The sequence below is a fragment of the Mustelus asterias genome, chromosome 5 (assembly GCF_964213995.1).
Source record: "Mustelus asterias chromosome 5, sMusAst1.hap1.1, whole genome shotgun sequence".
Taxonomy (NCBI): Eukaryota; Metazoa; Chordata; class Chondrichthyes; order Carcharhiniformes; family Triakidae; genus Mustelus; species Mustelus asterias.
Genome location: NC_135805.1, coordinates 17,708,916 through 17,736,728, shown reverse-complemented (window position 1 = coordinate 17,736,728; position 27,813 = coordinate 17,708,916). Strand labels below are relative to the sequence as shown.

The following is a 27,813-nucleotide window of genomic DNA, read 5'->3' as shown; positions in this document are numbered from 1 at the left end:
GGATTTGGTTCCTCTATAAACCGGGAAGAAACTGGTGATCCCCTCAGGACAACTATTTGTTTAATTGACTGTTCCAAGTTTACTTTTGCAAATTGGAAATTTGCAAAAAGGTGTTGGCACTCGGAGACACGGTCAACTGATATTCAGGACAAAGATACTCAAACTCCCAGATTATCGTACAACGATCTCCTTTACTGTACTTTACTAAGTCCCTGAGAATTTTCTCCAATAATTTCCCAACCACTGATTTAAGGCTAAGTGGCCTGGAATTTGCTGGATTTTTGCTGTTGCTTTTCTTAAACAAAGGAGCAACATTGGTTATTCTCCAGTCCTCTGGGACCTCTCCTGTAACTAAACAGGATGCAGAGGTTTCATACATGGCAGCAGCGATTTCCTCCCTTGCCTTCCTCTGGGATAGATACCATCAGGGGACTTGTCTATCTTAATGCTTTTGAAAGCACCCAACACCTTTTCTATATTGACATGCCCCAGGATGTCAACATACCCCTTCCCTAGACTCTCCATCCACCATGTCCTTCTCCTTTGTGAAAACCAATGCAAAGTATTCGTACAGGATCTCACCCACTTTCTCCGGCTCCGCACTCCTTCTTTCGTCCTTGAGATGACCTATTCCTTCGCTAGCTGCCCTCTTATCCCTTATATACAAATAAAATGTCTTGGGATTTTTCATAATCCTGTTTGCCACAGACATTTATGGCCCATTTTAAACTTTCTTGTTTCAGTTCTTTCCTGCTTTCTTTATGTTCTTCAAGGATTCCGTCTCTCTTCAGTTTCCTAAACTTTAAGTATGCTGCCTTTTAATTTTTGACTAAGCTCACAATTTCTCTTCTCATCCAAGATTCAGGAATCTTCCTTCCTTATCCTTCATTTTCAAAGGAACATGCTGGTCCTGGATTCTAATCAACTGGCCTGAAAAAGATTTCCACATGACCCTCAAGAAACCACGCTAATCTACTCTCCCCAGTTCCTGCCAATGTTTATCATAGTTAGCCTTCCCCCAATTTAGTACTTTCACCCACAATCTACTCTTATTCTTATCCATAGGTAAGTTAAGACTGACGGAATTATGGTCACTGTTCCTAGAATGCTCTCCCACTGACGCTGAGATCACCTGGCTGGACTCAGTCCTCAGTTTTTGAGGATGTAACTAGTAAAGTTGACCAGGGAGAACTGGTGGATGTGGTTTATTTAGACTTTCTGAAATCTTTCGACGAGGTCTCATGTAACAGGCTACTATAAGAACATAAGAACTAGGAGCAGGAATAGGCCATCTGGCCCCTCGAGTCAGCACCGTCATTCAATAAGATCATGGCTCATCTTTCCATGGACTCAGTTCCACTTACCTGCCCACTCACCATAACCCATAATTCCTTTACTGTTCAAAAATTTATCTATCCTTGCCTTAAAACATTCAATGAGGTAGCCTCAACTGCACCACTGGGCAGGGAATTCCATAGATTCACAATCCTTCGTGTGAAGAAGTTCCTCCTCAACTCAGTCCTAAATCTGCTTCCCCTTATTTTGAGGCTATGCCCCCTCGTTCAATTTTCACCCGCCAGTGGAAACAACTTCCCTGCTTCGATCTTATCTGTTCCCTTCATAATCTTATATGTTTCTATCAGATATCCCCTCATTCTTCTGAATTCCAATGAGTATAGCCCCAGTCTACTCAGTCTCTCCTCATAAGCCAAACCTCTCAACTCCAGAATCAACCTAGTGAATCTTCCTCTGCACCCCCTCCAGTGCCAGTATATCCTTTCTCAAGTAAGGAGGCCAAAACTGTACACAGTACTCCAGGTGTGGCCTCACCAACTCCTTATACAGCTGCAACATAACCTTGCTGTTTTTAAACTCCATCCCTCTCGCAATGAAGGACAAAATTCCATTTGCCTTCTTAATTACCTGCTGCATGCTGCAAACCAACTGCTTGAGATTCCTGCACAAGGACACCCAGGTCCCTCTGCACAGCAGCATGTTGCAATTTTTTACCATTTAAATAATAGTCCATTTTGCTGTTATTCCTACCAAAATGGTGACCTCACATTTCCCAACATTGTACTCCATCTGCCAGGCCCTCGGCCATTCACTTAGACTATCTATATCCCTTTGCAGACTTTCAGCGTCCACTGCACACTTTGCTCTGCCACTCATCTTAGTGTCATCTGCAAATTTTGACACACTACACTTGGTCCCCAACCCCAAATCATCTATGTAAATCGTAAACAATTGCGGTCCCAACACTGATCCCTGAGGCACACCACGAGTCACTGATCGCCAACCAGAAAAACACCCATTTACCCCCACTCTTTGCTTTCTGTTAGTTAACCAATCCTCTATCCATTCTAATACATTACCTGTAACACTGTGAACCTTTATCTTATGTTGCATCTTTGGTGCGGCACCTTGTCAAATGCCTTCTGGAAATCCAGTTACACCACATCCACAGGTTCCCCATTGTTCACTGCACATGTAATGTTCTCAAAGAATTCCACCAAATTAGTCAAACATGACCTTCCCTTCATGAACCCATGCTGCGTCTTACCAATGGGACAATTTATATTCAGATGTCTCACTATTTCTTCCTTGATGATAGATTCAAACATGAAATGGTTGCCACAAGAGGTCACAGGTTTAGGGTGCTGGGGAGTAGGTACAGAGGAGATGTTAGGGGTACGTTTTTCACTCAGAGGGTGGTGGGTGCGTGGAATCTTCTGCCGGTAGTGGTGGTGGAGGTGGATTCGATAGGGTCTTTTAAGAGACTTTTGGATAAGTTCATGGAAGTTAGTAAGATAGAGGGTTACAGGTAAGCCTAGAAGGTAGGGACATGTTCGTCGCAACTTGTGTGCTGAAGGTCCTGTTTGTGCTGTAGCTTTTCAATGTTCTAACTCCTCTTCAAGGCAACCTTGACCGACCTGGTTTGACCAATTGATATGTAGATTAAAGTCCCCCATGATAATTGTTGTATCATTTTTACATGCATCAGTTATTTCTTTGTTTCTAACATTTCCACTGAGAACATCTCTTGAGTTCTTCTTCCTTTTAACTTTGTTCCTAATTTTTGATGTAGTTGGAAAATTCTTCCCACATTTTGTTCTTTCTCCATCCTTCTCGGACTCCTTACATAGGTCCCCATCCCCCTGGCATTTTGGTTTAAACCCTCCCCAACTGCTCTCGCAAACACTCCCCCTTTGACATCAGTACCAGTCCTGCCCAGGTGTAACCCGTCCAATTTGTACAGGACCCACATCCCCCAGAACCGGTCCCAATGTCCCAGGAATCTGAAGCCCTCCCCCTGACACCATCTCTTCAGCCACGTATTTATCTGATATATCCTCTCATTTCTACTCTGACTCACGCGTGGCACTGGTAGTAATCCTGAGATCACTACCATTGAGGTCCGATTTCTTAACATTCTTCCTCGCTCCCTGTATTCTGCTTTCAGGATCTCATCCCTTTTTTTACCTGTGTTGTTTGTACCAATGTGGACTACGATCACTGGCTGCTCGCCCTCTCCCTTCAGAATGTCCTGCAGCCGCTCCGAGACATCCTTGACCCAGGCACCAGGGAGGCAACAGACCATCCTGGAGTCTTGTTTGCGGCCACAGAAATGCCTGCCTATTCCCCTTACAATTGAATCCCCTATAACTATTTCACTGGCACAATTTCTACCCCTCCCCTCTGCAGCAGAACCAACCATGATGCAATGAGTTTGGCTGCTGCTGCTTTCCCTGGAGAGGTCATTTCCCTCAACTTTATCCAAAGCGGGATATCTGTTCTGCAGGGGAATGGTCACAGGAGATTCCTGCACTACCTGCCTGTCTCTCTTGCTCTGTCTGGTGGTCACCCATTCCCTTCCTGCCTGCGGAGTCTAAGCCTGTGGTGTGACCCCCCTCTCTATACGTGCTATCCACGATACTCTCTGACTCGCGGATGCTCCACAGTGTCTCCAGCCGCCGCTCCAGCTCTGAAACTGGAGCTTCCAGAAGCTGTAGCTGGAGACACTTCCTGCACACATGCTGACCCAGGGGACTGGAACTGTCCCCAACCTCCCACATGGAGCAAGAGGAGCAAACCACAGCTTGGAATAATCCTGTCATGCCTGATTCCTGAGATGGCAGGGCTGTCATATGAGGAGAGACTAAGTCAGTTAGGATTATATTCACTGGAGTTTAGAAGAGTGAGAGGGGATCTCATGGAAACTTATAAAATTCTAACAGGATTAAACAGGGTAGATTCAGAAAGAACGTTCCTGATGTCAGCGGAGTCCAGAACTAGGGGTCATAGTTTGTTTTTAAGTTTATTTATTATTGCGCATACACTGGGACAACATGTGCACTCCACACAGCCAGTGACCCAAGCCGGTAATCGAACCCGGGTCCCTGGTGCTATGCGACAGCAGTGCTAACCACTGAGCCACCATGCCACCCTCGGGGAGGATAAGGAATCAACCGTTTAGGACTGAGGTGAGGAGAAATTTCTTCACCCAGAGGGCTGAATGTGTGGAATTCATTATCACAGAATGTATAACTCTTGGGGCTAAAGGGAAAAAGGGATATTGGGAGGAAGGGGGAGTGGTATCTGGATATTGAATTTGATGATCGGTGATGATCAAAATGAATGCCGGGGGAGGCTCAAAGGGCCGAAAGGCCTACTCCTGCTTCTAATTTCGATGTTTCTGTGTAATACCAGGTCCAGGTCAGACTGGTGCCTCTTCCTCAGCTGTCCTCCGAGACCCGGGGAGCTCGGCTGAACTTTTCCCGTCCTATTACCACTGGCCCTCAGGCACTGCCATTTTGGAGTCTGTGTGGATTGTGTGTCCATGGCTGAGGTTTATCCTGATGGAGTGAATGAGCTCGTTCATGCTCGTTCGGCACTGAGTTACTCAACATCTCGGCCCCCAGTTGGCACTGACGGTATTGGCAGCGTGTGCCCATGCCACATTGGTGTCCCTGCTGGGACTCTTCCTCAGTGTGCCTGGTACAGGATGTTCCCCTTGGCCGCGACATGGTCAAGGAGGGTGCCCACCAAGGCCTCAGTAAACTTAGGGGCCTGACTCTTTGCTCCCCTTCGTGACGACACCTTGACCAAACAGTGCTGAGAGTGGAGCTTTTTGGTGGCATTTAAATACTGCAGCTGGCTATGATGACAGGAAACATGCCACCCAGGCCTGTCCTGACACTGAGGACAGCCATAAACACCTGAGTGCAAAGTTAATGAGGACGGCTGGAAGATTTCCCGTGTTTTCCCACTGGCTGCCGCAGCGGAAAACTCCATGTTCCCACTCCCCTCCACCGCCCCCCCCCCCGCCGCCCCCCAGCACAGAACATTAGCCAGAATTCTCCAACATTGCCCACAGCTGGGGTTCTCCAGTCCTGCTGCTCTGAATGGAGATTTGACTAAGTGCCCAATTCTCCATTCTCGCCTGCAGTCGTGTACGAAATCAGAGAATTATGGCTGTCGTCTCTAATGGGGTGAATTCCGCCAATTAATTTTATATTGACTCTCTCCATCCTTTCTGTAAGATGCATCAGCTCCCATTTCTGTGCATTAAACTCCATCCGCCGCTTGTCTGCCCATTCGGCTCGCTTCCCTATGATGTTACTGCAGCTGGGGATGAACTGAATGCTGGAGGCTGCTCAATGGGCTGAATGACCAACTCCTGGTCCCATCGTCCTGACAACCTACTTGCTTTCCAAACAGGTTTTGTCAGGAGAAAGAAAATTAATATTAATATTTGATCCTCCTCACTCCGTTGCAGGGCTTTTGACCAGAAAGTTGAGAGAGAACAATATCCAGAGCTTGTGACTGAATTCCTGAAGGACTTGGAACAAGACAATCAAAATTTTGATAGGAGAAATTTTGACATTGTTTTTTTCAGCATTTATGGCCAAATGGAAATAGCTTTTATGAAGACTGGAGAATGATGGTTTTCTGGAAGGTTCTGTGACCTTTGCAGACATTGAACAGTGAGATGTGCTTAACTCGATTCTAAAACTGTCTAACTTTCCGCTAAGTACACATTGGGTTTAAGCTGGAATATTGAGGGTAGTTTTGGTCTCCTTACCTGAGGCAGGATATACTGACCTTGGAGGGAATGCAATGAATGTTCATCAGACAGATTATGTCAATGTGTCAGAGTTGGGATTTTGTAGAATTCCACCAATGTCCCATCTCCAAATCTCTGTGAGTCTGTTTAGAAATATTGCCCTCGACTGGAGGTTAGTAATTTCTGACTCCCACACACACTGCAGCATTGAGACTTTATTCCAAATTATTCAGCTCCATTATCATCAACAGTGAACATTTCTTCCTCATTTACAGACACTGTTCCCATTGTTTGTTTAGTTCAGTCATTCGAAACAATGGTTCTTTCCAGATGTCCAGTCTGTTTAGAATGATCGATAGGATGTGTGCGTCACTGACTGGGCCGGCATTTATCACCACCCTTAACTGTCTTGGAGAATGTGGTGCTGAACTGCTTTCTGAAACTCCTGCAGTCCATAGTTCACCCACAGTGCTGTCAGGGAGGGAGTTCCGGTATCCTGACCAAATGACAGTGCAGGAACAGCGATATATCTCCAGGTCATAATCCCGAGAGACTTTTCGGGGAATATCGGGGTTCCCATGTGTGTCCTGTCCTTGTCCTTCTAGATGGCAACAATGGGTTCAGTTCAAAGTCCCCCCACGCAGTGCTGTGATAGACAAACTTTTGTTGTCACCTGGGGTTGTGATGCGCATCAATTGGACACGAGGCTCAAAGCTTCGGTAAAAGAAGGCTTTTATTAACTAACAATGGAACTATCAGAACTTTAACACACTATCCCAGACTGAAGGGGTCCCGTCCGAGCAGGGGGTCTTATACCTCTCCCACGAGGCGGAGCCCGACTGGGATGTGCCACAACAGTAGCAACCACAGGTGTATCAATCCCACCCTAGCCCAACAACAACATTAGTACAATCCCACAGTAACCTATATACATTCCTATAGTGCTGGCCAGCCCTGGCCCAGTACTATCCAGTGGGAACCAACGATGGTTCACCACATTCACCCCTCCTTTGAGAACAAAGGCCGGCGGGGTACGAAAACAGACTAAAATGTCAACAGATTATAAGTTCAGACGGTCTGGAGGACCGCACCGTCGTTGTGACCTCCTCAATACCGGCGGTGACACCGGAGTAGGCACTTGCGGTGGCGTTCTCCCCAAAACGGCGTCCAGCTGTTGTCCCACGGACTCACAGGCCGGTTGACCCTGATGAAACTGTAGTGCAGGGGATCCTGACACATTCTGCGGTGGCGACGATCTTCGGGGCTCAGGCAAGCTGTGCATTGGTGTAAAACTGTTAAGCACTGGTCCCGATGCTGTCCGCGCCACGTCCGGGGGAGAAATAAGGGATAAGGGGTTCGTCACTGGGAGTATCGGAGCGACAGGAGTTGCTACGTCCCCTGCGGGCGCCAGGTCTCGGATCGAGACTGTGTCCTCTCGCCCGTCAGGATATGCCACATAGGCATACTGAGGGTTGGCGTGGAGGAGGTGGACCTGTTCGACCAAGGGTCGGACTTGCGGGCCCTTACATGTCGCCGCAGGAGGACAGGTCCTGGGTACGTCAACCAGGCTGGTAAAGATATCCCCGAGGAAGACTTCCGAGGGAATGAGAACATCCTCTCGTGGGGAGTAGCATTGGTTGCCGTACACAGGAGGGAGCGAATAGAGTGAAGCGCATCAGGGAGGACCTCCTGCCAACGGGAGACTGGAAGGCCTTTGGACTTCAACGCCAATAGGACAGCCTTCCAGACTGTAGCATTCTCTCGCTCCACCTGTCCATTACCCCTAGGGTTGTAACTCGTGGTCCTACTAGAGGCAATCCCGTATGAGAGCAGGAATTGCCTCAAGTCATTGCTCATGAACGACGAGCCCCTGTCGCTATGGATATAGCTGGGGTACCCGAACAGGGTAAAAAGATCACGGAATGCCTTGATCACCGTGGCAGCCGATGTGTCCGCGCAGGGGACAACAAACGGGAACCGGGAATACTCATCTATTATGTTCAGAAAGTACACGTTCCGATCTGTTGAGGGAAGGGGGCCCTTAAAATCCACACTCAGCCTCTCGAAGGGGCGAGTGGCCTTGACCAAATGTGCCCGGTCAGGTCGGTAAAAGTGCGGTTTGCATTCCGCGCAAATCCGACAGCTCCTTGTCACCGACCTGACGTCCTCCACCGAGTAAGGCAGGTTGCGGTCTTTGACAAAGTGGTAGAGCCGAGTGACCCCAGGATGGCACAGGTCATTATGGAGGGCGTTCAAGTGATCCTCCTGAGTACTAGCGCATGTTCCGCGCGAGAGGGCATCCGAGGGCTCATTGAGTTTCCGTGGACGATACATGATATCGTAGTTATAGGTGGAGAGTTCAATTCTCCACTGCAAGATCCTGTCATTCTTGATCTTGCCCCTCTGCGAGTTGTTGAACATGAACGCCACGGACTGCTGGTCCGTGATCAGGGTGAACCGCTTTCCCGCCAGGTAATGGCGCCAGTGTCTGACGGCCTCCACAATGGCCTGGGCCTCCTTTTCCACCGCTGAATGCCGAATTTCGGGGCCTTGGAGGGTGCGGGAAAAAAACGCGACGGGCCTGCCCGCCTGGTTAAGTGTGGCGGCCAGGGCGAAATCAGATGCATCGCTTTCCACCTGAAAAGGGATGGATTTGTCTACCGCGTGCATCGTGGCTTTCGCGATGTCGTGTTTCAATTCCTTGAAGGCCAATTGGGCCTCTGGCGTGAGTGGAAAAGTCGTGGACTGAATAAGCGGACGGGCTTTGTCCGCGTAGTTGGGGACCCACTGCGCATAATAGGAGAAGAAGCCTAGGCATCTTCTCAGTGCTTTTGCGCTCGCAGGCAAGGGAAGTTCAGCAAGGGGGCGCATACGGTCTGGATCAGGGCCAATGACCCCGTTTTCCACCACGTATCCCAGGATGGCTAACCGGCGCGTACGGAATACACACTTCTCCCTGTTGTAGGTCAAATTCAGGCGAGATGCAGTGCGTAAGAAGTTCTGGAGATTTGTGTCATGGTCCCGCTGATCACGGCCGCAGATGGTGACATTATCCAGGTACGGGAAGGTAGCCCGCAGCCTGTTCTGGTCCACCAGCCGACACAGCTTTGCGGTCACAGCCCCTGGCTAGCTGTAAGAGCTCATTGGCGTAGTCCTCCATGGTTTCGCCCGACTGCCGACGTCGTGTAGCGAGGAGGTAACAAGCGTGGATCTCGTTAGGAGGTTTCGTATAGCGCTTTTTTAGAAGCTCGAGGGCCCTCGGGTAAGTGGTGGCCGCACGGATCGCGAGGTAGACTGTGTCGGTTACCCTCGCATGGAGGACCCGGAGTCTGTCATCATCTGTGGTGACCGCTGCGGAGGCTGCTAGGTAATCTTCAAAACACTTCAGCCAGTGGTCGAAGGTGTTAGAAGCGCCCACCGCACGTGGATCTAGCGTCAGACGTTCTGGCTTAAGGATTTGCTCCATACTCTCCTTTCTTTTATTTTCTTCCGTCGAGAGTTTAATTTTAGTTAATAAAATTGATGCGCATCAATTAGACACGAGGCTCAAAGCTTCGGTAAATGAAGGCTTTTATTAACTAACAATGGAACTATCAGAACTTTAACACACTATCCCAGACTGAAGCGGTCCCGTCCGAGCAGGGGTCTTATACCTCTCCCAAGAGGCGGAGCCCGACTGGGATGTGCCACAACAGTAGCAACCACAGGTGTATCAATCCCACCCTAGCCCAACAACAACATTAGTACAATCCCACAGTAACCTATATACATTCCTATAGTGCTGGCCAGCCCTGGCCCTGTACTATCCAGTGGGAACCAACGATGGTTCACCACAGGTTGTAACTCTTGGTTGGTATTTCACCAATTCCGGGGTCGGTGAGACTCGCAGAACGGAAATCTCCGTGTGCCTCGGGCAGGATTTTACGATCTCATCCGAGCGAGGATGTAAAATCCAGCCCTTTGTGTTTCCCAAGTTAATTAAAAACAGAAGCTCTTCAAACCTGCTGCACCATTCCGTAAGATCACGGCTGATCTTCACCCTAACCTCCACCTTCCCACACTGTCCCTCCAGTGTGTAACCTGTCTGATAAACCAGCATTGCTGTCCCTCGAAACTAAGTTCATCCATCCTTGGGTAAGGAGAACAAACAAACAGGGGTTCTCTCACTATATAATTGAAACCTATGTATTTATCCTGCTAATCCCCCTGGCGTCTTTGTTTGTCTTTTGTTTCTCAAACTGCTGGGAATGTATTCTCACTGAAATAAAGAGGGTGATGCATCGCAACCTTTGGTCTCATGTTAGATTCTTACTCTGAAAATAAATCTATGTGACTGGTCACATCACGAGTTTCCATAGAACCAGAGAAAATTACAGCTCAGAAACAAGCCTTTTGGCCCTTCTTGTCTGTGCCGAACCATTTTATGCCTCGTCCCACTGACCTGCACTTGGACCATATCCCTCCACACCCCTCTCATCCATGAACCCGTCCAAGTTTTTCTTAAATGTTAAAAGTTTTACTACTTTATCCGGCAGCTCATTCCACACTCCCACCACTCTCTGCGTGAAGAAGCACCCCCTAATATTCCCTTTAAACTTTTCTCCTTTCACCCTTAACCCATGCCCTCTGGTTTTTTTCTCCCCTCGCCTCAGCGGAAAAAGCCTGCTTGCATTCACTCTATCTATATCCATCAAAATCTTATACACCTCTATCAAATCTCCCCTCAATCTTCTACGCTCCAGGGAATAAAGTCCCAACCTATTCAATCTCTCTCTGTAACTCAGCTTCTCAAGTCCCGGCAACATCCTTGTGAACCTTCTCTGCACTCTTTCAACCTTGTTTACATCCTTCCTGTAACTCGGTGACCAAAACTGTACACAATACTCCAAATTCAGCCTCACCAATGCCTTATATAACCTTACCATAACAATCCAACTTTTATACTTGATACTCCAATTTATAAAGGCCAATATGCCAAAGGCACTCTTCACGACCCTATCCACCTGTGACGTCACGTTTAGGGAATTCTGTACCTGTATTCCCAGATCCCTCTGTTCAACTGCACTCTTCAGAGTCCTACCATTTACCCTGTACATTCTACTTTGGTTTATCCTTCCAAAAATCTCACACTTGTCTGCATTAAATTCCATTTGCCATTTTCCAGCCCATTTTTCTCGTTGGTCCAAATCCCCCTGCAAGCTTTGAAAACCTTCCTCACTGTCCACTACACCTCCAATCTTTGTATCATCAGCAAATTTGCTGATCCAATTTACCACATTATCATCCAGATCATTGACATAGATGACAAACGACAATGGACCCAACACCGATCCCTGCGGCACACCACTAGTCAAAGACCTCCACTCAGAGAAGCAATCCTCCACAACCACTCTCTGACTTCTTCCATTGAGCCAGTGTCTAATCCAATTTACTACCTCCCCATGTACACCTAGCGAGTGAACCTTCCTAACTAACCTCCCATGAGGGACCTTATCAAAGGCCTTGCTGAAATCCAGGTAGTCAACATCCACCGCCTTCCCTTCATCCACTTTCCTGGTAACCTCCTCAAAAAAACTCTAATAGATTGGTCAAACATGACCTACCACGCACAAAACCATGTTGACTCTCCCTAATAAGTCCCTGTCTATCCAAGTATTTGTAGATCCTATCCCTCATCACACCTTCCAATAGTTTGCCCACCACCGACGTTAAACTTACTGGCCTATAATTTCCCGGATTTCTTTTGGAAACTTTTTTAAACAACCGAACAACATGAGCCACCCTCCAATCATCCGGCACCTCCCCCGTGAATACTGACATTTTAAATATGTCTGCCAGGGCCCCTGCAAGTTCATCACTAGCTTCCCTCAAGGTCCATGGGAATACCCTGTCCGGTCCTGGGGATTTACCCACTCTGATTTGCCTCAAGGCAGCAAGCACCTCCTCCCCTTCAATCTGTAAAGGTTCCATGACCTCCCTACCTATTTGCCCTATGTCTGTAGACTCCGTGCCCGTTTCCTCAGTAAATACGGATGCAAAAAAACCATTTAGTTTCTCCCCATCTCTTTTGGTTCCATACACGGTCTACCACTCTTGTCTTCAAGAGGACCAATTTTATCCCTCACTATCCTTTTTCTCCTAACATACCTATAGAAGTTCTTTGGAATTTCCTTCACTCTGTCTGCCAAAGCAACCTCACGTTTTCTTTTAGCCCGCCTGATTTCCCTCTTAAGTAGCTTCTTGCACTTTTTATCCTCCTCGAGCATCTGATCTGTTCCTTGCTGCCTGTATATTTCATACAACTCTCTCTTCCTCTTAATCAGTGTTACAATCTCCCTCGAGAACCAAGGTTCCTTCTTCCCATTTACTTTGCCTTTAATCCTGACAGGAACATACAAACTCTGAACTCTCAAAAATTCTCCTTTGAAGGCCTCCCACTTTCCATTTACATCCTTACCAGAGAACAGCCTGTGCCACTCCACACTTCCCAGATCCCTTCATAATTAATCAAATTTGGCCTTTTTCCAGTTCAGAACTTTAACCCGAGGACCAGATCTATCCTTATCCATGATCAGGTTGAAACTAATGGATTTATGATCACTGGATCCAAAGTGTTCCCTCACACTCACATCCATCACCTGCCCCAACTCATTTCCCAATAGGAGATCCAATATCGCATCCTCTCGAGTTTCATATTCGATAAACTAACCACATTTCAGTGAAATGATTCTGTTAAAATATTGAGATGTAAAAGTAAAGCATGAGAAAGAATGAAGAGACAGGGAGTAATTTATTGGGGGATGTAACACTTGGAGAGCGAGCTCCATATTTGTCAGGTCCCATCCCCGAGCAGCCTCACACTTCAATCTGTCAAACTCCACTCTGAACAGTGTTTCTAACTCTGTCAATGGGAATTCACTGAGAAAAATCACAGGATAGACAGAGAGCAACACACAACAACTCATGGATCAATCATTGACCTGGCGTTGGGAAATCCTTCTCTATTGGAAAACTGCCCAATCTGGGTGGGTAGGGGAGGAATCTGGGGTGGGATCTGCTTATTCCGGATCTTATTTCCCTTTCCCCAGACATTCAAATTTCCACCACAAGTTTCTAACTAAAAGTTTGTGCGGAACCGTTAGAAATGGCGGAGCTGCTTAATGAATACTTTACCTCGGTATTCACGGTGGAAAGGGATCTGGGTGGTTGTACTGCTGGATTGCGGAGGACAGAAAGGATCGAGCATGTGGACATAAAGAAAGAGGATGTGTTGGAACTATTGAATGGCATCAAGGTTGGTAAGTCGCCGGGACCGGATGGGATGTACCCCAGGTTACTGTGGGAGGCGAGGGAGGAGATTGCGGAGCCTTTGGCGATGATCTTTGCATCGTCGATGGAGACGGGAGAGGTTCCGGAGGATTGGAGGATTGCGGATGTGGTCCCTATATTCAAGAAAGGGAACAGGGACAGCCCGGGAAATTACCGACCGGTGAGTCTAACCTCAGTGGTTGGTAAGTTGATGGAGAGGATCCTGAGAGACAGGATTTATGATCATCTAGAGAAGTTTAGTATGATCAAAAGTAGTCAGCACGGCTTTGTCAGGGGCAGGTCGTGCCTTACGAGCCTGGTTGAGTTCTTTGAAAATGTGACCAAGCACATTGACGAAGGAAGAGCGGTGGATGTGGTCTATATGGACTTCAGCAAAGCGTTCGATAAGGTCCCCCATGCAAGACTTCTTGAGAAAGTGAGAGGGCATGGGATCCAAGGGGCTGTTGCCTTGTGGATCCAGAACTGGCTTGCCTGCAGAAGGCAGAGAGTGGCTGTGGAGGGGTCTTTCTCTGCATGGAGGTCAGTGACCAGTGGAGTGCCCCAGGGATCTGTTCTGGGACCCTTGCTGTTTGTCATTTTCATAAATGACCTGGATGAGGAAGTGGAGGGATGGGTTGGTAAGTTTGCTGACGACACGAAGGTAGGTGGTGTTGTGGATAGTTTGGAGGGATGTCAGAAGTTGCAGCGAGACATAGATAGAATGCAAGACTGGGCGGAGAAGTGGCAGATGGACTTCAACCCGGATAAGTGTGTAGTGATCCATTTTGGCAGATCCAATGGGATGAAGCAGCAGTATAAAATGAAGGGTACCATTCTTAGCAGTGTAGAGGATCAGAAGGACCTTGGGGTCCGGGTCCATAGGACTCTTAAATCGGCCTCGCAGGTGGAGGATGCGGTCAAGAAGGCGTATGGCGTACTGGCCTTCATTAATCGAGGGATTGAGTTTAGGAGTCGGGAGATAATGCTGCAGCTTTATAGGACCCTGGTTAGACCCCACTTGGAGTACTGCGCGCAGTTCTGGTCACCTCATTACAGGAAAGATGTTGAAGCCATTGAAAGGGTGCAGAGGAGATTTACAAGGATGTTGCCTGGATTGGGGGGCATGCCTTATGAGGATAGGTTGAGGGAGCTTGGTCTCTTCTCCCTGGAGAGACGAAGGATGAGAGGTGACCTGATAGAGGTTTACAAGATGTTGAGGGGTCTGGATAGGGTGGACTCTCAGAGGCTATTTCCAAGGGCTGAAATGGTTGCTACGAGGGGACACAGGTTTAAGGTGCTGGGGGGTAGGTACAGGGGGGATGTCAGGGGTAAGTTTTTCACTCAGAGGGTGGTGGGTGAGTGGAATCGGCTGACGTCGGTGGTGGTGGAGGCAAACTCGTTGGGGTCTTTTAAGAGACTTCTGGATGAGTACATGGGATTTAATGGGATTGAGGGCTATAGATAGGCCTAGAGGTGGGGATGTGATCGGCGCAACTTGTGGGCCGAAGGGCCTGTTTGTGCTGTGGCTTTCTATGTTCTATGTTCTATGTTCTAACAGCTCACCTTCTGGTAATCAGACACACAGTGGGGAAAAGATCGAGTGGTTTAGGAAATTAGAGTGGAAGAGGGATTTTTGTCTTGGGATCTATGGGCTGTGATTCCAAATGGGACTTTACTGCAGAGTGATCTGTGTTTCTCCTGCACCTGGAGACTGTGATGCTAACCAAGGGTCATCTGAAATGTGGACAATATTCCAGACCCCAGCACTGACATCTCTTCCCCAGACTGACTGCTCTGAAAAGATGTGCAAACCCAACCGATGCCAGGACTATATGAGGAGAGATTGGGGAAAATGGGGTTGTGTTCTCTTGAGTTTTGAAGAATGAGAGGTGATCTGACTGAAATTTATAAAACTCCTACAGTCTGTGACAGGGTGGATGTGGGTGGGATGTTTATCCTGGCTGCTGAGTCTAGAACCAGGGGACATCATCTCAGAATAGGATAGAGATGAGGAGGAATTGCTTCACTCAGTGGATGGTGAACCTTTGGAATTCTCTTGAAGATTACGTTGACTGGGAGACTGTGAGGCACATGACTGGCCCTGCTCTTTACAGACTGAAAACAAATCAAGGGACTAATACATCATATCCTGTCATGGTAATAATGATTGACAGTATTTTAAGACAGGCACCCATAAGGGAGACTGCACATCATATCACAACATGAGTGTCACTATCTCACATGTATTCGCATCGTATCAAACAGCACTCTGACCTGAGAATTTCCTTTTTCCCCAAAATTCAACAGGTTATTCATACAATTCATAATGAAACAGTATTTATCAAGGAAATTTGACCCCAAGATAAACTGTCACATTCTTCTACACCTCCCAGGGCATCATTTACTGCTGATGCTCCTGTCTCCACTGTTAGACTGTCCATCAGTCACATTCCAGCCATGTGCTGAAGCCATTGTCATCTTTGCTTTTCCCACTCACAACCTGGGGTGTTGTTCCGCTGTGAACCTCATGATGGAGCCCTCAGCTTCCCAATGGGAGTTCCTGGCACTCTCTTCCTGTTTTCCTGATGTGGAGAAGCCAGCGTTGGACTGGGGAAAATACAGTAAGAAGTCTCACAACAGCAGGTTAAAGTCCAACAGGTTTATTTGGTAGCACGAGCCACAAGCTTTCAGAGCGCTGCTCCTTCATCAGGTGAGTGGGAGTTCGGTTCACAAACAGGACATAGAAAGACACAAACTCAACTTACCAAATAGTGGTTGGTCTGCGAGTCTTTACAGGTAATCAAGTCTTAAAGGCTTGGACAATGTGAGTGGAGAAAGGGTGAAGCACAGGTTAAAGAGATGTCTATTGTCTCCAGCCAGGACAGTTAGTGAGATCTTGCAAGTCCAGGCAAGTCGTGGGGGTTACAGACAGTGTGACATGAACCCAAGATCCCGGTTGAGGCCGTCCTCATGTGCAGAACTTGGTTTTCAGTTTTTGCTCAGCGATTCTGCGCTGTCGTATGTCGTGAAGGCCGCCTTGGAGAACACTTACCCGAAGATCAGAGGCCGAATGCCCGTGACTGCTGAAGCGCTCCCCAACAGGAAGAGAACAGTCTTGCCTGGTGATTGTCGAGTGGTGTTCATTCATCCGTTGTTGTAGCGTCTGCATGGTCTCCCCAATGTACCATGCCTCAGGACATCCTTTCCTGCAGCGTATCAGATAGACAACGTTGGCAGAGTCGCAAGAGTAGGTACCGTGTACCTGGTGGATGGTGTTCTCACGTGAGATTATGGCATCTGTGTTGATGATCCGGCACGTCTTGCAGCGGAGACAATAAACACCTCTTTAACCTGTGCTTAACCCTCTCTGCACTCACATTGTCTGTACCCATTGTGAGACTTCTTACTGTGTTTTCCTGATGGTGTTCCATCGCTGCCCGTCTCTGCACAGTTTGTTTTCGAACCTGCACAGTTCTAATCAGGCTGATTTCAGGCAACGTATCTTTTCAGGGCTCTGGCCGCACAACACAGCTTTGGCTACTGTCTTACTCAGCTGTAGCTGACCAGCACAGTTCCCACTCCCTAACCTATCTCAGGGTCTGACCCCTTGAATGGCTCTGCCTTCAGAACTTACACCTCCTGACAAGTTCTGCTGACATTAGATCCTTGGGGTCTAAGCATGTGACCAGCATGTGACTTTACTCGGATGCAGGGGTGTTAGATTCATTCCTTTTGTAACTAAACCTATTAATTCATTCATACAGTATCTTGGGGTCAGAGTTCCTTGATAAATGCTGTTTCATTATGAATTGTATGAATAACCTGTTGAATTTTGGGGAAAAAGGAAATTCTCAGGTCAGAGTGCTGTTTGATACGATGCGAATACATGTGAGATAGTGACACTCATGTTGTGATATGATGTGCAGTCTCCCTTATGGGTGCCTGTCTTAAACTACTGTCAATCATTATTACCATGACAGGATATGATGTCATAGTCCCTTGATTTAGAACCATAGAACCATAGAAAATTACAGCTCAGAAACAGCCCTTTTGGCCCTTCTTGTCTGTGCCGAACCATTTTATGCCTAGTCCCACTGACCTGCACTTGGACCATATCCCTCCACACCCCTCTCATCCTTGAACCCGTCCAAGTTTTTCTTAAATGTTCAAAGTGACCCCGCATTTACCACTTTATCCGGCAGCTCATTCCACACTCCCACCACTCTCTGCGTGAAGAAGCCCCCCCTAATATTCCCTTTAAACTTTTCTCCTTTCACCCTTAACCCATGCCCTCTGGTTTTTTTCTCCCCTAGCCTCAGCGGAAAAAGCCTGCTTGCATTCACTCTATCTATACCCATCAAAATCTTATACACCTCTATTAAATCTCCCCTCAATCTTCTACGCTCCAGGGAATCAAGTCCCAACCAATTCAATCTCTCTCTGTAACTCAGCTTCTCAAGTCCCGGCAACATCCTTGTGAACCTTCTCTGCACACCTTCAATCTTATTTACATCCTTCCTGTAACTAGGTGACCAAAACTGTACATAATACTCCAAATTCGGCCTCACCAATGCCTTATATAACCTTACCATAACACTCCAACTTTTATACTCGATACTCCGATTTATAAAGGGCAATGTACCAAAGGCACTCTTTACGCCCCTATCCACCTGTGACGTCACTTTTAGGGAATTCTGTCCCTGTATTCCCAGATCCCTCTGTTCAACTGCACTCTTCAGAGTCCCACCATTTACCCTGTATGTTCTTCTTTGGTTTGTCCTTCCAAAGTGCAATATCTCACACTTGTCTGCGTTAAATCACCCCAGTTACACCTTCTTCCAGATCGTTTATATAAATCACAAACAGCAGAGATCCCAATACAGAGCCCTGCAGAACACACTAGTCACAGGCCTCCAGTCGGAAAAAGACCCTTCCACTACCACCCTCTGTCTTCTGTGACCAAGCCAGTTCTCCACCCATCTAGCCACCTCCCCCTTTATCTCATGAGATCCAACCTTTTTCACCAGCCTACCATGAGGGACTTTGTCAAACGCTTTACTAAAGTCCAAATAGACGACATCCACGGCCCTTCCCTCGTCAACCATTCTAGTCACTTCTTCAAAAAACTCCACCAGGTTAGTGAGGCATGACCTCCCTTTCACAAAACCATGATGACTATCGTGAATGAGTTTATTCCTTTCTAAATGCGCATACATCCTATCTCTAAGAATCTTCTCCAACAACTTCCCGACCACGGACGTCAAGCTCACCGACCTATAATTTCCCGGGTTATCCTTCCTACCCTTCTTAAATAACGGGACCACATTAGCTATCCTCCAATCCTCCGGGACCTCACCTGCGTCCAGTGACGAGACAAAGATTTACGTCAGAGGCCCAGCGATTTCATCTCTCGTCTCCCTGAGCAGCCTTGGATAGATTCCATCAGGCCCTGGGGATTTGTCAGTCTTTATATTCTCCAAAAAACCTAACACATCCTCCCTTGTAATGGAGATTTTCTCCAACGGTTCAACACTTCCCTCCGAGACAATCCCAGTCAACACATCCCTCTCCTTTGTGAATACCGACGCAAAGTATTCATTTAGGATCTCCCCTACTTCTTTGGGCTCCAAGCATAATTCCCCACTTTTGTCCCTGAGAGGTCCGATTTTTTTCCTGACAACCCTTTTGTTCCTAACGTATGAATAAAATGCCTTGGGATTCTCCTTAATCCTGTCTGCCAAGGACATTTCGTGACCCCTTTTTGCCCTTCTAATTCCCCGTTTGAGTTCTTTCCTACTTTCTTTGTACTCCTCCAGAGCTCCCTCCGTTTTTAGCTGCCTGGACCTAACATACGCCTCTCTTTTCTTTTTGACCAGTCCCTCAATTTCCCTGGTTATCCACGGTTCTCAAATCCTACCCTTCCTATCCTTCTTTTTTACAGACACATGCCTGTCCTGTAGCCCTAACAACTGTTCCTTAAAAGACTCCCACATGCCAAATGTGGATTTACCCTCAAACAGCCACCCCCAATCAAGAGCTGCCAATTTCTGCCGAATCCTACTGAAGTTAGCCTTCCCCCAATCCAACACCTTACCCTTGGGACACCACTCATCCTTTTCCATCACTATCCTAAAGCTAACAGAATTGTGGTCACTATTTGCCACATGTTCCCCTACCGAAACTTTGAAGACCTGACCGGGCTCATTCCCCAGTACTAGGTCCAGTATAGCCCCCTCTCCAGTCGGGCTATCTACCTATTGTTCCAAAGAACCCTCCTGTACGCATTTTACAAATTCCTCCCCATTCAGAGTCCCAGCTCTCAGCCATTTCCAGTCTATACCAGGGAAATTGAAATCTCCCACTACAACAACCCTATTTTTCCTGCACCTATCCAGTATCTCCTGACATATCCGTTCTTCCACTTCCCTTGGGCTGTTGGGGGGCCTGTAGTATACCCCCAACATAGCCACTGCTCCCTTCCTGTTTCTAAGCTCCACCCAGAGTGACTCGTTACATGATCCCTCTGAATTGTCCTCCCTCTGCACCGCTGTAATATGTTCTCCAACTAATACTGCTACTCCCCCACCTCTTTTGGCCCCTCCTCTGTCTCGCCTAAAACACTTGTACCCCGGAATATTCAGCTGCCAGTCCTGTCCCTCTTTCAACCAAGTCTCTGTCACCGCAACCACATCCAAATTCCTCGTGAGCATTAAGGCCCTAAGTTCGTCTGTCTTACCTGCTACGCTCCTTGCATTGAAGTATAAGCACTCCAGACCTCCAGGCCCAGTGAGGTCATCCTCTTCTTCTTTGCCAGCCTTGTCCCAGCCCCAAGCTCGTCCCCAGCCTCTACACTTGTAGTCCTAATATTTTGATCCCCACCCCCCTGCCATACTAGTTTAAACCCCCTGGAACTGCACTAGCAAAATGCCCAGCCAGGATGTTCGTGCCCTTCCAACTTAGTTGTGACCCGTCCTTCTTGTACAGGTGCCATCCTCTCCTGAAAACTTCCCATTGATCTAGGAAAATGAAGCCCTCCCTCCTGGATCAGTCCTTTAGCCAAGCATTCAATTGGACCAACTCCCTATTCTTAGCCTCACTGGCACGAGGCATTGGGAGCAGCCCAGAGATGGCCACCCTGGAGGCCCTACTTTTTAGTCTATTTCCCAACTCCCTGAATTGCTCTCGGAGGATCCCCCTGCTCTTCCTATCTACGTCATTTGCACCAATGTGTACAATGACATCTGTTTCTTTATCTTCCCCATTTAAGATGCCTCCTATCCGCTTGGAGACATCCATTACCCCAGCACCAGGTAGGCAGACTACGATCCTGGAGTCCCGTTCGCACCCACAGAATCGCCTGTCCGTGCCTCTAACCGACGCATCCCCCGACGAGGAGTTGGGGCAGGTGATGGATGTGAGTGTGAGGGAACACTTTGGATCCAGTGATCATAATGCCATTAGTTTCAACCTGATCATGGATAAGGATAGATCTGGTCCTCGGGTTAAAGTTCTGAACTGGAAAAAGGCCAAATTTGATGAATTGAGAAGGGATCTGGGAAGTGTGGATTAGCACAGGCTGTTCTCTGGTAAGGATGTAGATGGGAAGTGGGAGGCCTTCAAAGGAGAAATTTTGAGAGTGCAGAGTTTGTATGTTCCTGTCAGGATTAAAGGCTCAGTAAATAGGAATAAGGAACCTTGGTTCTCGAGGGAGATTGTAACACTGATTAAGAGGAAGAGAGAGTTGTATGAAATGTATAGGCAGCAAGGAACAGATCAGATGCTCGGGGAGTTAAAAAAGTGCAAGAAGCTATTTAAGAGGGAAATCAGGAGAGCGAAAAGAAGACATTAAGTTGCTTTGGCAGACAGAGTGAAGGAAAATCCAAAGAACTTCTATAGGTATGTTAGGAGCAAAAGGATAGTGAAGGATAAAATTGGTCCTCTTGAAGACCAGAGTGGTAGACTGTGCATGGAACCAAAAGAGATGGGGGAGATACTAAAAGACTACGATCCTGGAGTCCCGTTCGCACCCACAGAATCGCCTGTCCGTGCCTCTAACCGACGCATCCCCCGACGAGGATCTCCCCCATCTCCCCCATCTCCCCCAAAAGAGATGGGGGAGATACTAAAAGAATAGAGGCATGGACTATTTTCTAAACGGTGACAAAATTCATAATGCTAAAGTGCAAAGGGACTTGGGACTTGGGAGTCCTAGTCCAGGATTCTCTAAAGGTAAACTTGCAGGTTGAGTCCGTAATTAAGAAAGCAAATGTAATGTTGTCATTTATCTCAAGAGGCTTGGAATACAAAAGCAGGGATGTACTTCTGAGGCTTTATAAAGCACTGGTTAGGCCCCATTTGGAGTACTGTGAGCAATTTTGGGCCCCACACCTCAGGAAGGACATACTGGCACTGGAGCGGGTCCAGCGGAGATTCACACGGATGATCCCAGGAATGGTAGGCCTGACATACGATGAACGTCTGAGGATCGTGGGATTATATTCATTGGAGTTTAGGAGGTTGAGGGGAGATCTGATAGAAACTTACAAGATAATGAACGGCTTAGATAGGATGGACGTAGGGAAGTTGTTTCCATTAACAGGGGAGACTAGGACGCGGGGGCACAGCCTTAGAATAAAAGGGAGTCACTTTAGAACAGAGATGAGGAGAAATTTCTTCAGCCAGAGAGTGGTGGGTCTGTGGAATTCATTGCCACAGAGGGCTGTGGAGGCCGAGACGTTGAGCGTCTTCAAGACAGAAATTGATAAATTCTTGATTTCTCGAGGAATTAAGGGCTATGGGGAGAGAGCGGGTAAATGGAGTTGAAATCAACCATGATTGAATGGTGGAGTGGACTCGATGGGCCGAATGGCCTTACTTCCGCTCCTATGTCTTATGGTCTTATGGTCTTAAATGGTTTCTTTGCATCCATATTTACTGAGGAAACGGGCATGGATTCTACGGAAATAGGGCAAATAGGTAGGGAGGTCATGGAACCTTTTCAGATTAAAGGGGAGGAGGTGCTTGCTGTCTTGAGGCAAATCAGAGTGGATAAATCCCCAGGACCGGACAAGGTATTCCCACGGACCTTGAGGGAAGCTAGTGTTGAACTTGCAGGGGCCCTGGCAGACATATTTAAAATGTCAGTATTCACGGGAGAGGTGCCGGATGATTGGAGGGTGGCTCATGTTGTTCGGTTGTTTAAAAAAGGTTCCAAACAAATCCGGGAAATTATCGGCCAGTTAGTTTGACATTGGTGGTGGGCAAGTTATTGGAAGCAGGGAAAAGGGATAGGATCTACAAATAGTTGGATAGACAGGGATTTAATCAAGAGAGTCAACATGGCTTCGTGCGTGGTAGGTCACGTTTGACCGAACTTTTAGAGTTTTTTGAGGAAGTCACCAGGAAATTGGATGAAGGGAAGGCGGTAGATGTTGTCTACCTGGATTTCAGCAAGGCCTTTGATAAGGTCCCTCGTGGGAGGTTAGTTAGGAAGGTTCAGTCGCTCGGTATACATGGGGAGGTAGTAAATTGGATTAGACACTGACTCAATGGAAGAAGCCAGAGAGAGGTTGTGGAGGATTGCTTCTCTGAGTGGAGGTCTGTAACGAGTGGTGTGCCGCAGGGATCGGTGTTGGGTCCATTGGTGTTTGTCATCTATATCAATGATCTGGATGATAATGTGGTAAATTGGATGAGCAAATTTGCTGATGATACAAAGATTGGAGATGTCGTGGACAGTGAGGAAGGTTTTCAAAGCTTGCAGAGGGATTTGGACCAACCAGAAAAATGGGCTGAAAAATGGCAAATGGAATTTAACGCAGACAAGTGTGAGATCTTTGGAAGGACAAACCAAAGTAGAATGTACAGGGTAAATGGTAGGACTCTGAAGAGGGCAGTTGAACAGAGGGAGCTGGGAATACAGGGACAGAATTCCCTAAAAGTGACATCACAGGTGGATAGGGTCGTGAAGAGTGCCTTTGGTACATTGGCCTTTATAAATCGGAGTATCGAGTATGAAAGTTGGAGTGTTATGGTAAGGTTATATAAGGCATTGATCAGGCTGAATTTAGAGTATTGTGTACAGTTCTGGTCACCTAGATACAGGAAAGATGTAAATAAGGTTGAAAGAGTGCAGAGAAGGTTCACAAGGATGTTGCCGGGACTTGAGAAGCTGAGTTCCAGAGAGAGTTTGAATAGGATGGGATTTTATTCCCTGGAGCGTCGAAGAATGAGGGGAGATTTGATAGAGGTGTATAAGATTTTGATGGGTATCGATAGAGTGAATGCAAGTAGGCTTTTTCCACTGAGGCGAGGGGAGAAAAAAACCAGAGGGCATGGGTTGAGGGTGAAAGGAGAAAAGTTTAAAGGGAATATTAGGGGGGGCTTCTTCACGCAGAGAGTGGTGGGAGTGTGGAATGAGCTGCCGGATAAAGTAGTAAATGCGGGGTCACTTTTAACATTTAAGAAAAACTTGGACGGGTTCATGGATGAGAGGGGTGTGGAGGGATATGGTCCAAGTGCAGGTCAGTGGGACGAGGCAAAAAATGGTTCGGCACAGACAAGAAGGGCCAAAAGGCCTGTTTCTGAGCTGTAATTTTCTCTGGTTCCGTGGAAACTCGTGATGTGACCAGACACACAGATTTATTTTCAGAGTAAGAATCCAACATGAGACCAAATGTTTCAATGCATCACCCTCTTTATTTCACAGTGAGAATACATTCCCAGCAGTTTGAGAAACAAAAGAGAAACAAAGACGTCAGGGGGATTAGCAGGATAAATACATAGGTTTCAATTATATAGTGTTAGCCTGTCTGTTTGTCCTCCTTACCCCAGGATGGATGAACTTAGTTTCGAGGGACAGCAATGCTGGTTTATCAGACAGGTTACACACTGGAGGGACAGTGTGGGAAGGTGGAGGTTAGGGTGGAGATCAGCCGTGATCTTACGGAATGGTGCAGCAGGTTTGAAGAGCTTCTGTTTTTATTTAACTTGGGAAACACAAAGGGCTGGATTTTACATCCTCGCTTGGATGAGATCGTAAAATCCTGCACGAGGCACATGGAGATTTCTGTTCTGCGAGCCTCACCCACCCCGGAATTGGTGAAATTCCAACCAAAGAGTTACAACCCCAGGTGACAACAAAGGTTTGTCTATCACAGCACTGCGTGGGGGGACGTTGAACTGAACCCATTGTTGCCATCTTGAAGGACAAGGACAGGAGACACATGGGAACCCCACCCCCTGGATATTCCCCGAAAAGTCTCTCGGGTTTCTGACTTGGAGATATATCGCTGTTCCTGCACTGTCATTTGGTCAGGATACCGGAACTCCCTCCCTGACAGCACTGTGGGTGAACTATGGACTGCAGGAGTTTCAGAAAGCAGTTCAGCACCACATTCTCCAAGACAGTTAAGGGTGGTGATAAATGCCGGCCCAGCCAGTGACGCACACATCCTATCGATCAATCTAAACAGACTGGACATCTGGAAAGAACCATTGTTTCGAATGACTGAACTAAACAAACAATGGGAACAGTGTCTGTAAATGAGGAAGAAATGTTCACTGTTGATGATAATGGAGCTGAATAATTTGGAATAAAGTCTCAATGCTGCAGTGTGTGTGGGAGTCAGAAATTACTAACCTCCAGTCGAGGGCAATATTTCTAAACAGGCTCACAGAGATTTGGTGGAATTGTACAAAATCCCAATTCTGACACATTGACATAATCTGTGTAATGAACATTCATTGCATTCCCTCCAAGGTCAGTATATCCTGTCTCAGGTAAGGAGACCAAAACTGCGCTCAATATTCCATCTTAAACCCAATGTGTACTTAGCGGAAAGTTAGACAGTTTTAGAATCGAGTTAAGCACATCTCACTGTTCAATGTCTGCAAAGGTAGCAGAACCTTCAGAAAACCATCATTCTCCAGTCTTCATAAAAGCTATTTCCATTTGGTCATAAATGCTGTAAAAAGCAATGTCAACATATCTCTCCTCAACATTTCGATTGTCTTGTTCCAAGTCCTTCAGGAATTCAGTCATCAGTTCTGTATATTGTTCTACCTCAACTTTGTGGACAAAAGCCCTGCAACAGAGTGAAGAGGATCAAATATTAATTTTCTTTCTCCTGACAAAACCTGTTTGGAAAGCAAGTAGGTTGTCAGGACGATGGGACCAGGAGTTGGTCATTCAGCCCATTGAGCAGCCTCCAGCATTCAGTTAGTCCCCAGCTGCAGTAACATCATAGAGAAGCGAGCTGAATGGGCAGACAAGCGGCGGATGGAGTTTAATGCACTGAAATGGGAGCTGATGCATCTTACAGAAAGGATGGAGAGAGTCAATATAAAATTAATCGGCGGAATTTACCCCATTAGAGTCGACAGCCATAATTCTCTGATTTCGTACATGACTGCCGGCGAGAATGGAGAATTTGGCACTAAGCCAAATCTGCATTCAGAGCAGCAGGACTGGAGAACCCCAGCTGTGGGCAATGTTGGAGAATTCTGGCTAATGTTCTGTGCTGGGGGGCGGGAACGTGGAGTTTCCCGCTGCGGCAGCTAGTGGGAAAACACGGGAAATCTTCCAGCCGTCCTCATTAACTTTGCACTCAGGTGTTTATGGCTGTCCTCAGTGTCAGGACAGGCCTGGGTGGCATGTTTCCTGTCATCATAGCCAGCTGCTGTATTTAAATGCCACCAAAAAGCTCCACTCTCAGCAGTGTTTGGTCAAGGTGTCGTCACGAAGGGGAGCAAAGAGTCAGGCCCCTAAGTTTACTAAGGCCTTGGTGGGCACCCTCCTTGACCATGTCGCGGCCAAGGGGAACATCCTGTACCAGGCTCACTGAGGAAGAGTCCCAGCAGGGACATCAACGTGGCATGGGCACACGCTGCCAATACCGTCAGTGCCAACGAGGGGCAGAGATGTTGAGTAACACAGTGCCGAACGAGCATGAACGAGCTCATTCATTCCATCAGGATAAACCTCAGCCATGGACACACAATCCACACAGACTCCAGAATGGCAGTGCCTAAGGGCCAGTGGTAATAGGAGGGGACAAGTTCAGCCGAGCTCCCCGGGTCTCGGAGGACAGCTGAGGAAGAGGCACCAGTCTGACCTGGACCTGGTATTACACAGAAACATCGAAATTAGAAGCAGGAGTAGGCCTTTCGGCCCTTTGAGCCTGCTCCGGCATTCATTTTGATCATCGCCGATCATCAAATTCAAGATCCAGATCCCCCTTTTGCGCGCCCCCCACCACCCCCCCCCACACACCAACCCCCCCCCACCCCCAACCCCTCCCCCCCCCCCCACCCCCCACCCCCAACCCCTCCCCCCCCCCACCAATCCCAATATCCCTTGTTCCCTTTAGCCCCAAGTGTTAAACCTAATTTCTTCTTGAATGTTTTGGTCTCAACTACATTCTGTGATAATGAATTCCACACATTCAGCCCTCTGGGTGAAGAAATTTCTCCTCACCTCAGTCCTAAAAGTTTGTCTCCTTATCCTCCCCGACGGTGGCATGGTGGCTCAGTGGTTAGCACTGCTGTCTCATAGCACCAGGGACCCGGGTTCGATTACCGGCTTGGGTCATTGGCTGTGTGGAGTGCACATGTTGTCCCAGTGAATGCGCAATAATAAATAAACTTAAAAACAAACTATGACCCCTAGTTCTGGACTCCCCTGCCATCAGGAACGTTCTTTCTGAATCTACCCTGTTTAATCCTGTTAGAATTTTATACGTTTCCATGAGATCCCCTCTCACTCTTCTAAACTCCAGGGAATATAATCCTAACTGACTTAGTCTCTCCTCATATGACAGCCCTGCCATCTCAGGAATCAGCCTGGTAAACCTTCGCTGTACTCCCTCTTTACCAAGGACATCCGTCCTCAGATAAGGACACCAAACTGCTCAGGATACTCCAGCTGTGGCCTCGCCAACGCCCTATGCAGTTGCAGCAAAATATCCCTATTCCTAAACTCATATCCTCTCGCTATGAAGGCCAACATACCATTTACCTTCTTTCCTGTCTGCTGGACGTGCGCGCTTACTTTTAGCGACTGATGCACGAGGACACAAAGTCTCCCTGAGTATTCACCCCTCTCAATTTACACCCATTCAAATAACAATCTGCCTTCCAATTTTTGCTACCAAAGTGGATTTATCCCCATTATACTGCATGCATATGCCCACTCACTCAGCCTGTCCAAATCACACTGAAGCATCTCTGCATCCTTCTCACAGCTCACCCTCCCACCCAACTTTGCATCATCTGCAAACTTGGAGATAATACATTTTGTTCCCTCTTCCATACCATTAATATATAATGTGAACAGTTGGGGTGCTAGCATAGATCGCTGCGGAACCCCACTCGCCATTGCCTGCCAATTTGATAAAGATGCGAGGTGATGCATTTTGGTAGATTGAACCAGGGCAGGA

At 47.4% G+C, this 27,813-nt stretch overlaps 2 protein-coding genes across 3 annotated transcripts in view; one reads left to right on the top strand and one right to left on the bottom strand.

The window, feature by feature from the left end:
* LOC144493386 (uncharacterized) overlaps positions 1-27,813 on the top strand; it is a 159,276-nt gene that overhangs the window by 23,254 nt on the left and 108,209 nt on the right. Inside the window, exon 4 of one of the 2 annotated variants that reach the window (XM_078212224.1) lies at positions 5,780-6,407. The exons of the other annotated variant lie outside the window; for it this stretch is intronic. Within the exon in view, the coding sequence (XP_078068350.1) occupies positions 5,780-5,945 (166 nt within the window). The 3' untranslated portion in view covers positions 5,946-6,407. Of the gene's footprint in view, positions 1-5,779; positions 6,408-27,813 lie in introns of those variants that run through there. 2 annotated transcript variants of the gene reach the window in all.
* LOC144493916 (uncharacterized) overlaps positions 24,070-27,813 on the bottom strand; it is a 39,103-nt gene continuing 35,359 nt past the window's right edge. Inside the window, exon 4 of the mRNA XM_078213498.1 lies at positions 24,070-25,461. Coding sequence (XP_078069624.1) covers positions 25,296-25,461 — 166 coding nt within the window. The 3' untranslated portion in view covers positions 24,070-25,295. The remainder of the gene's footprint in view (positions 25,462-27,813) is intronic.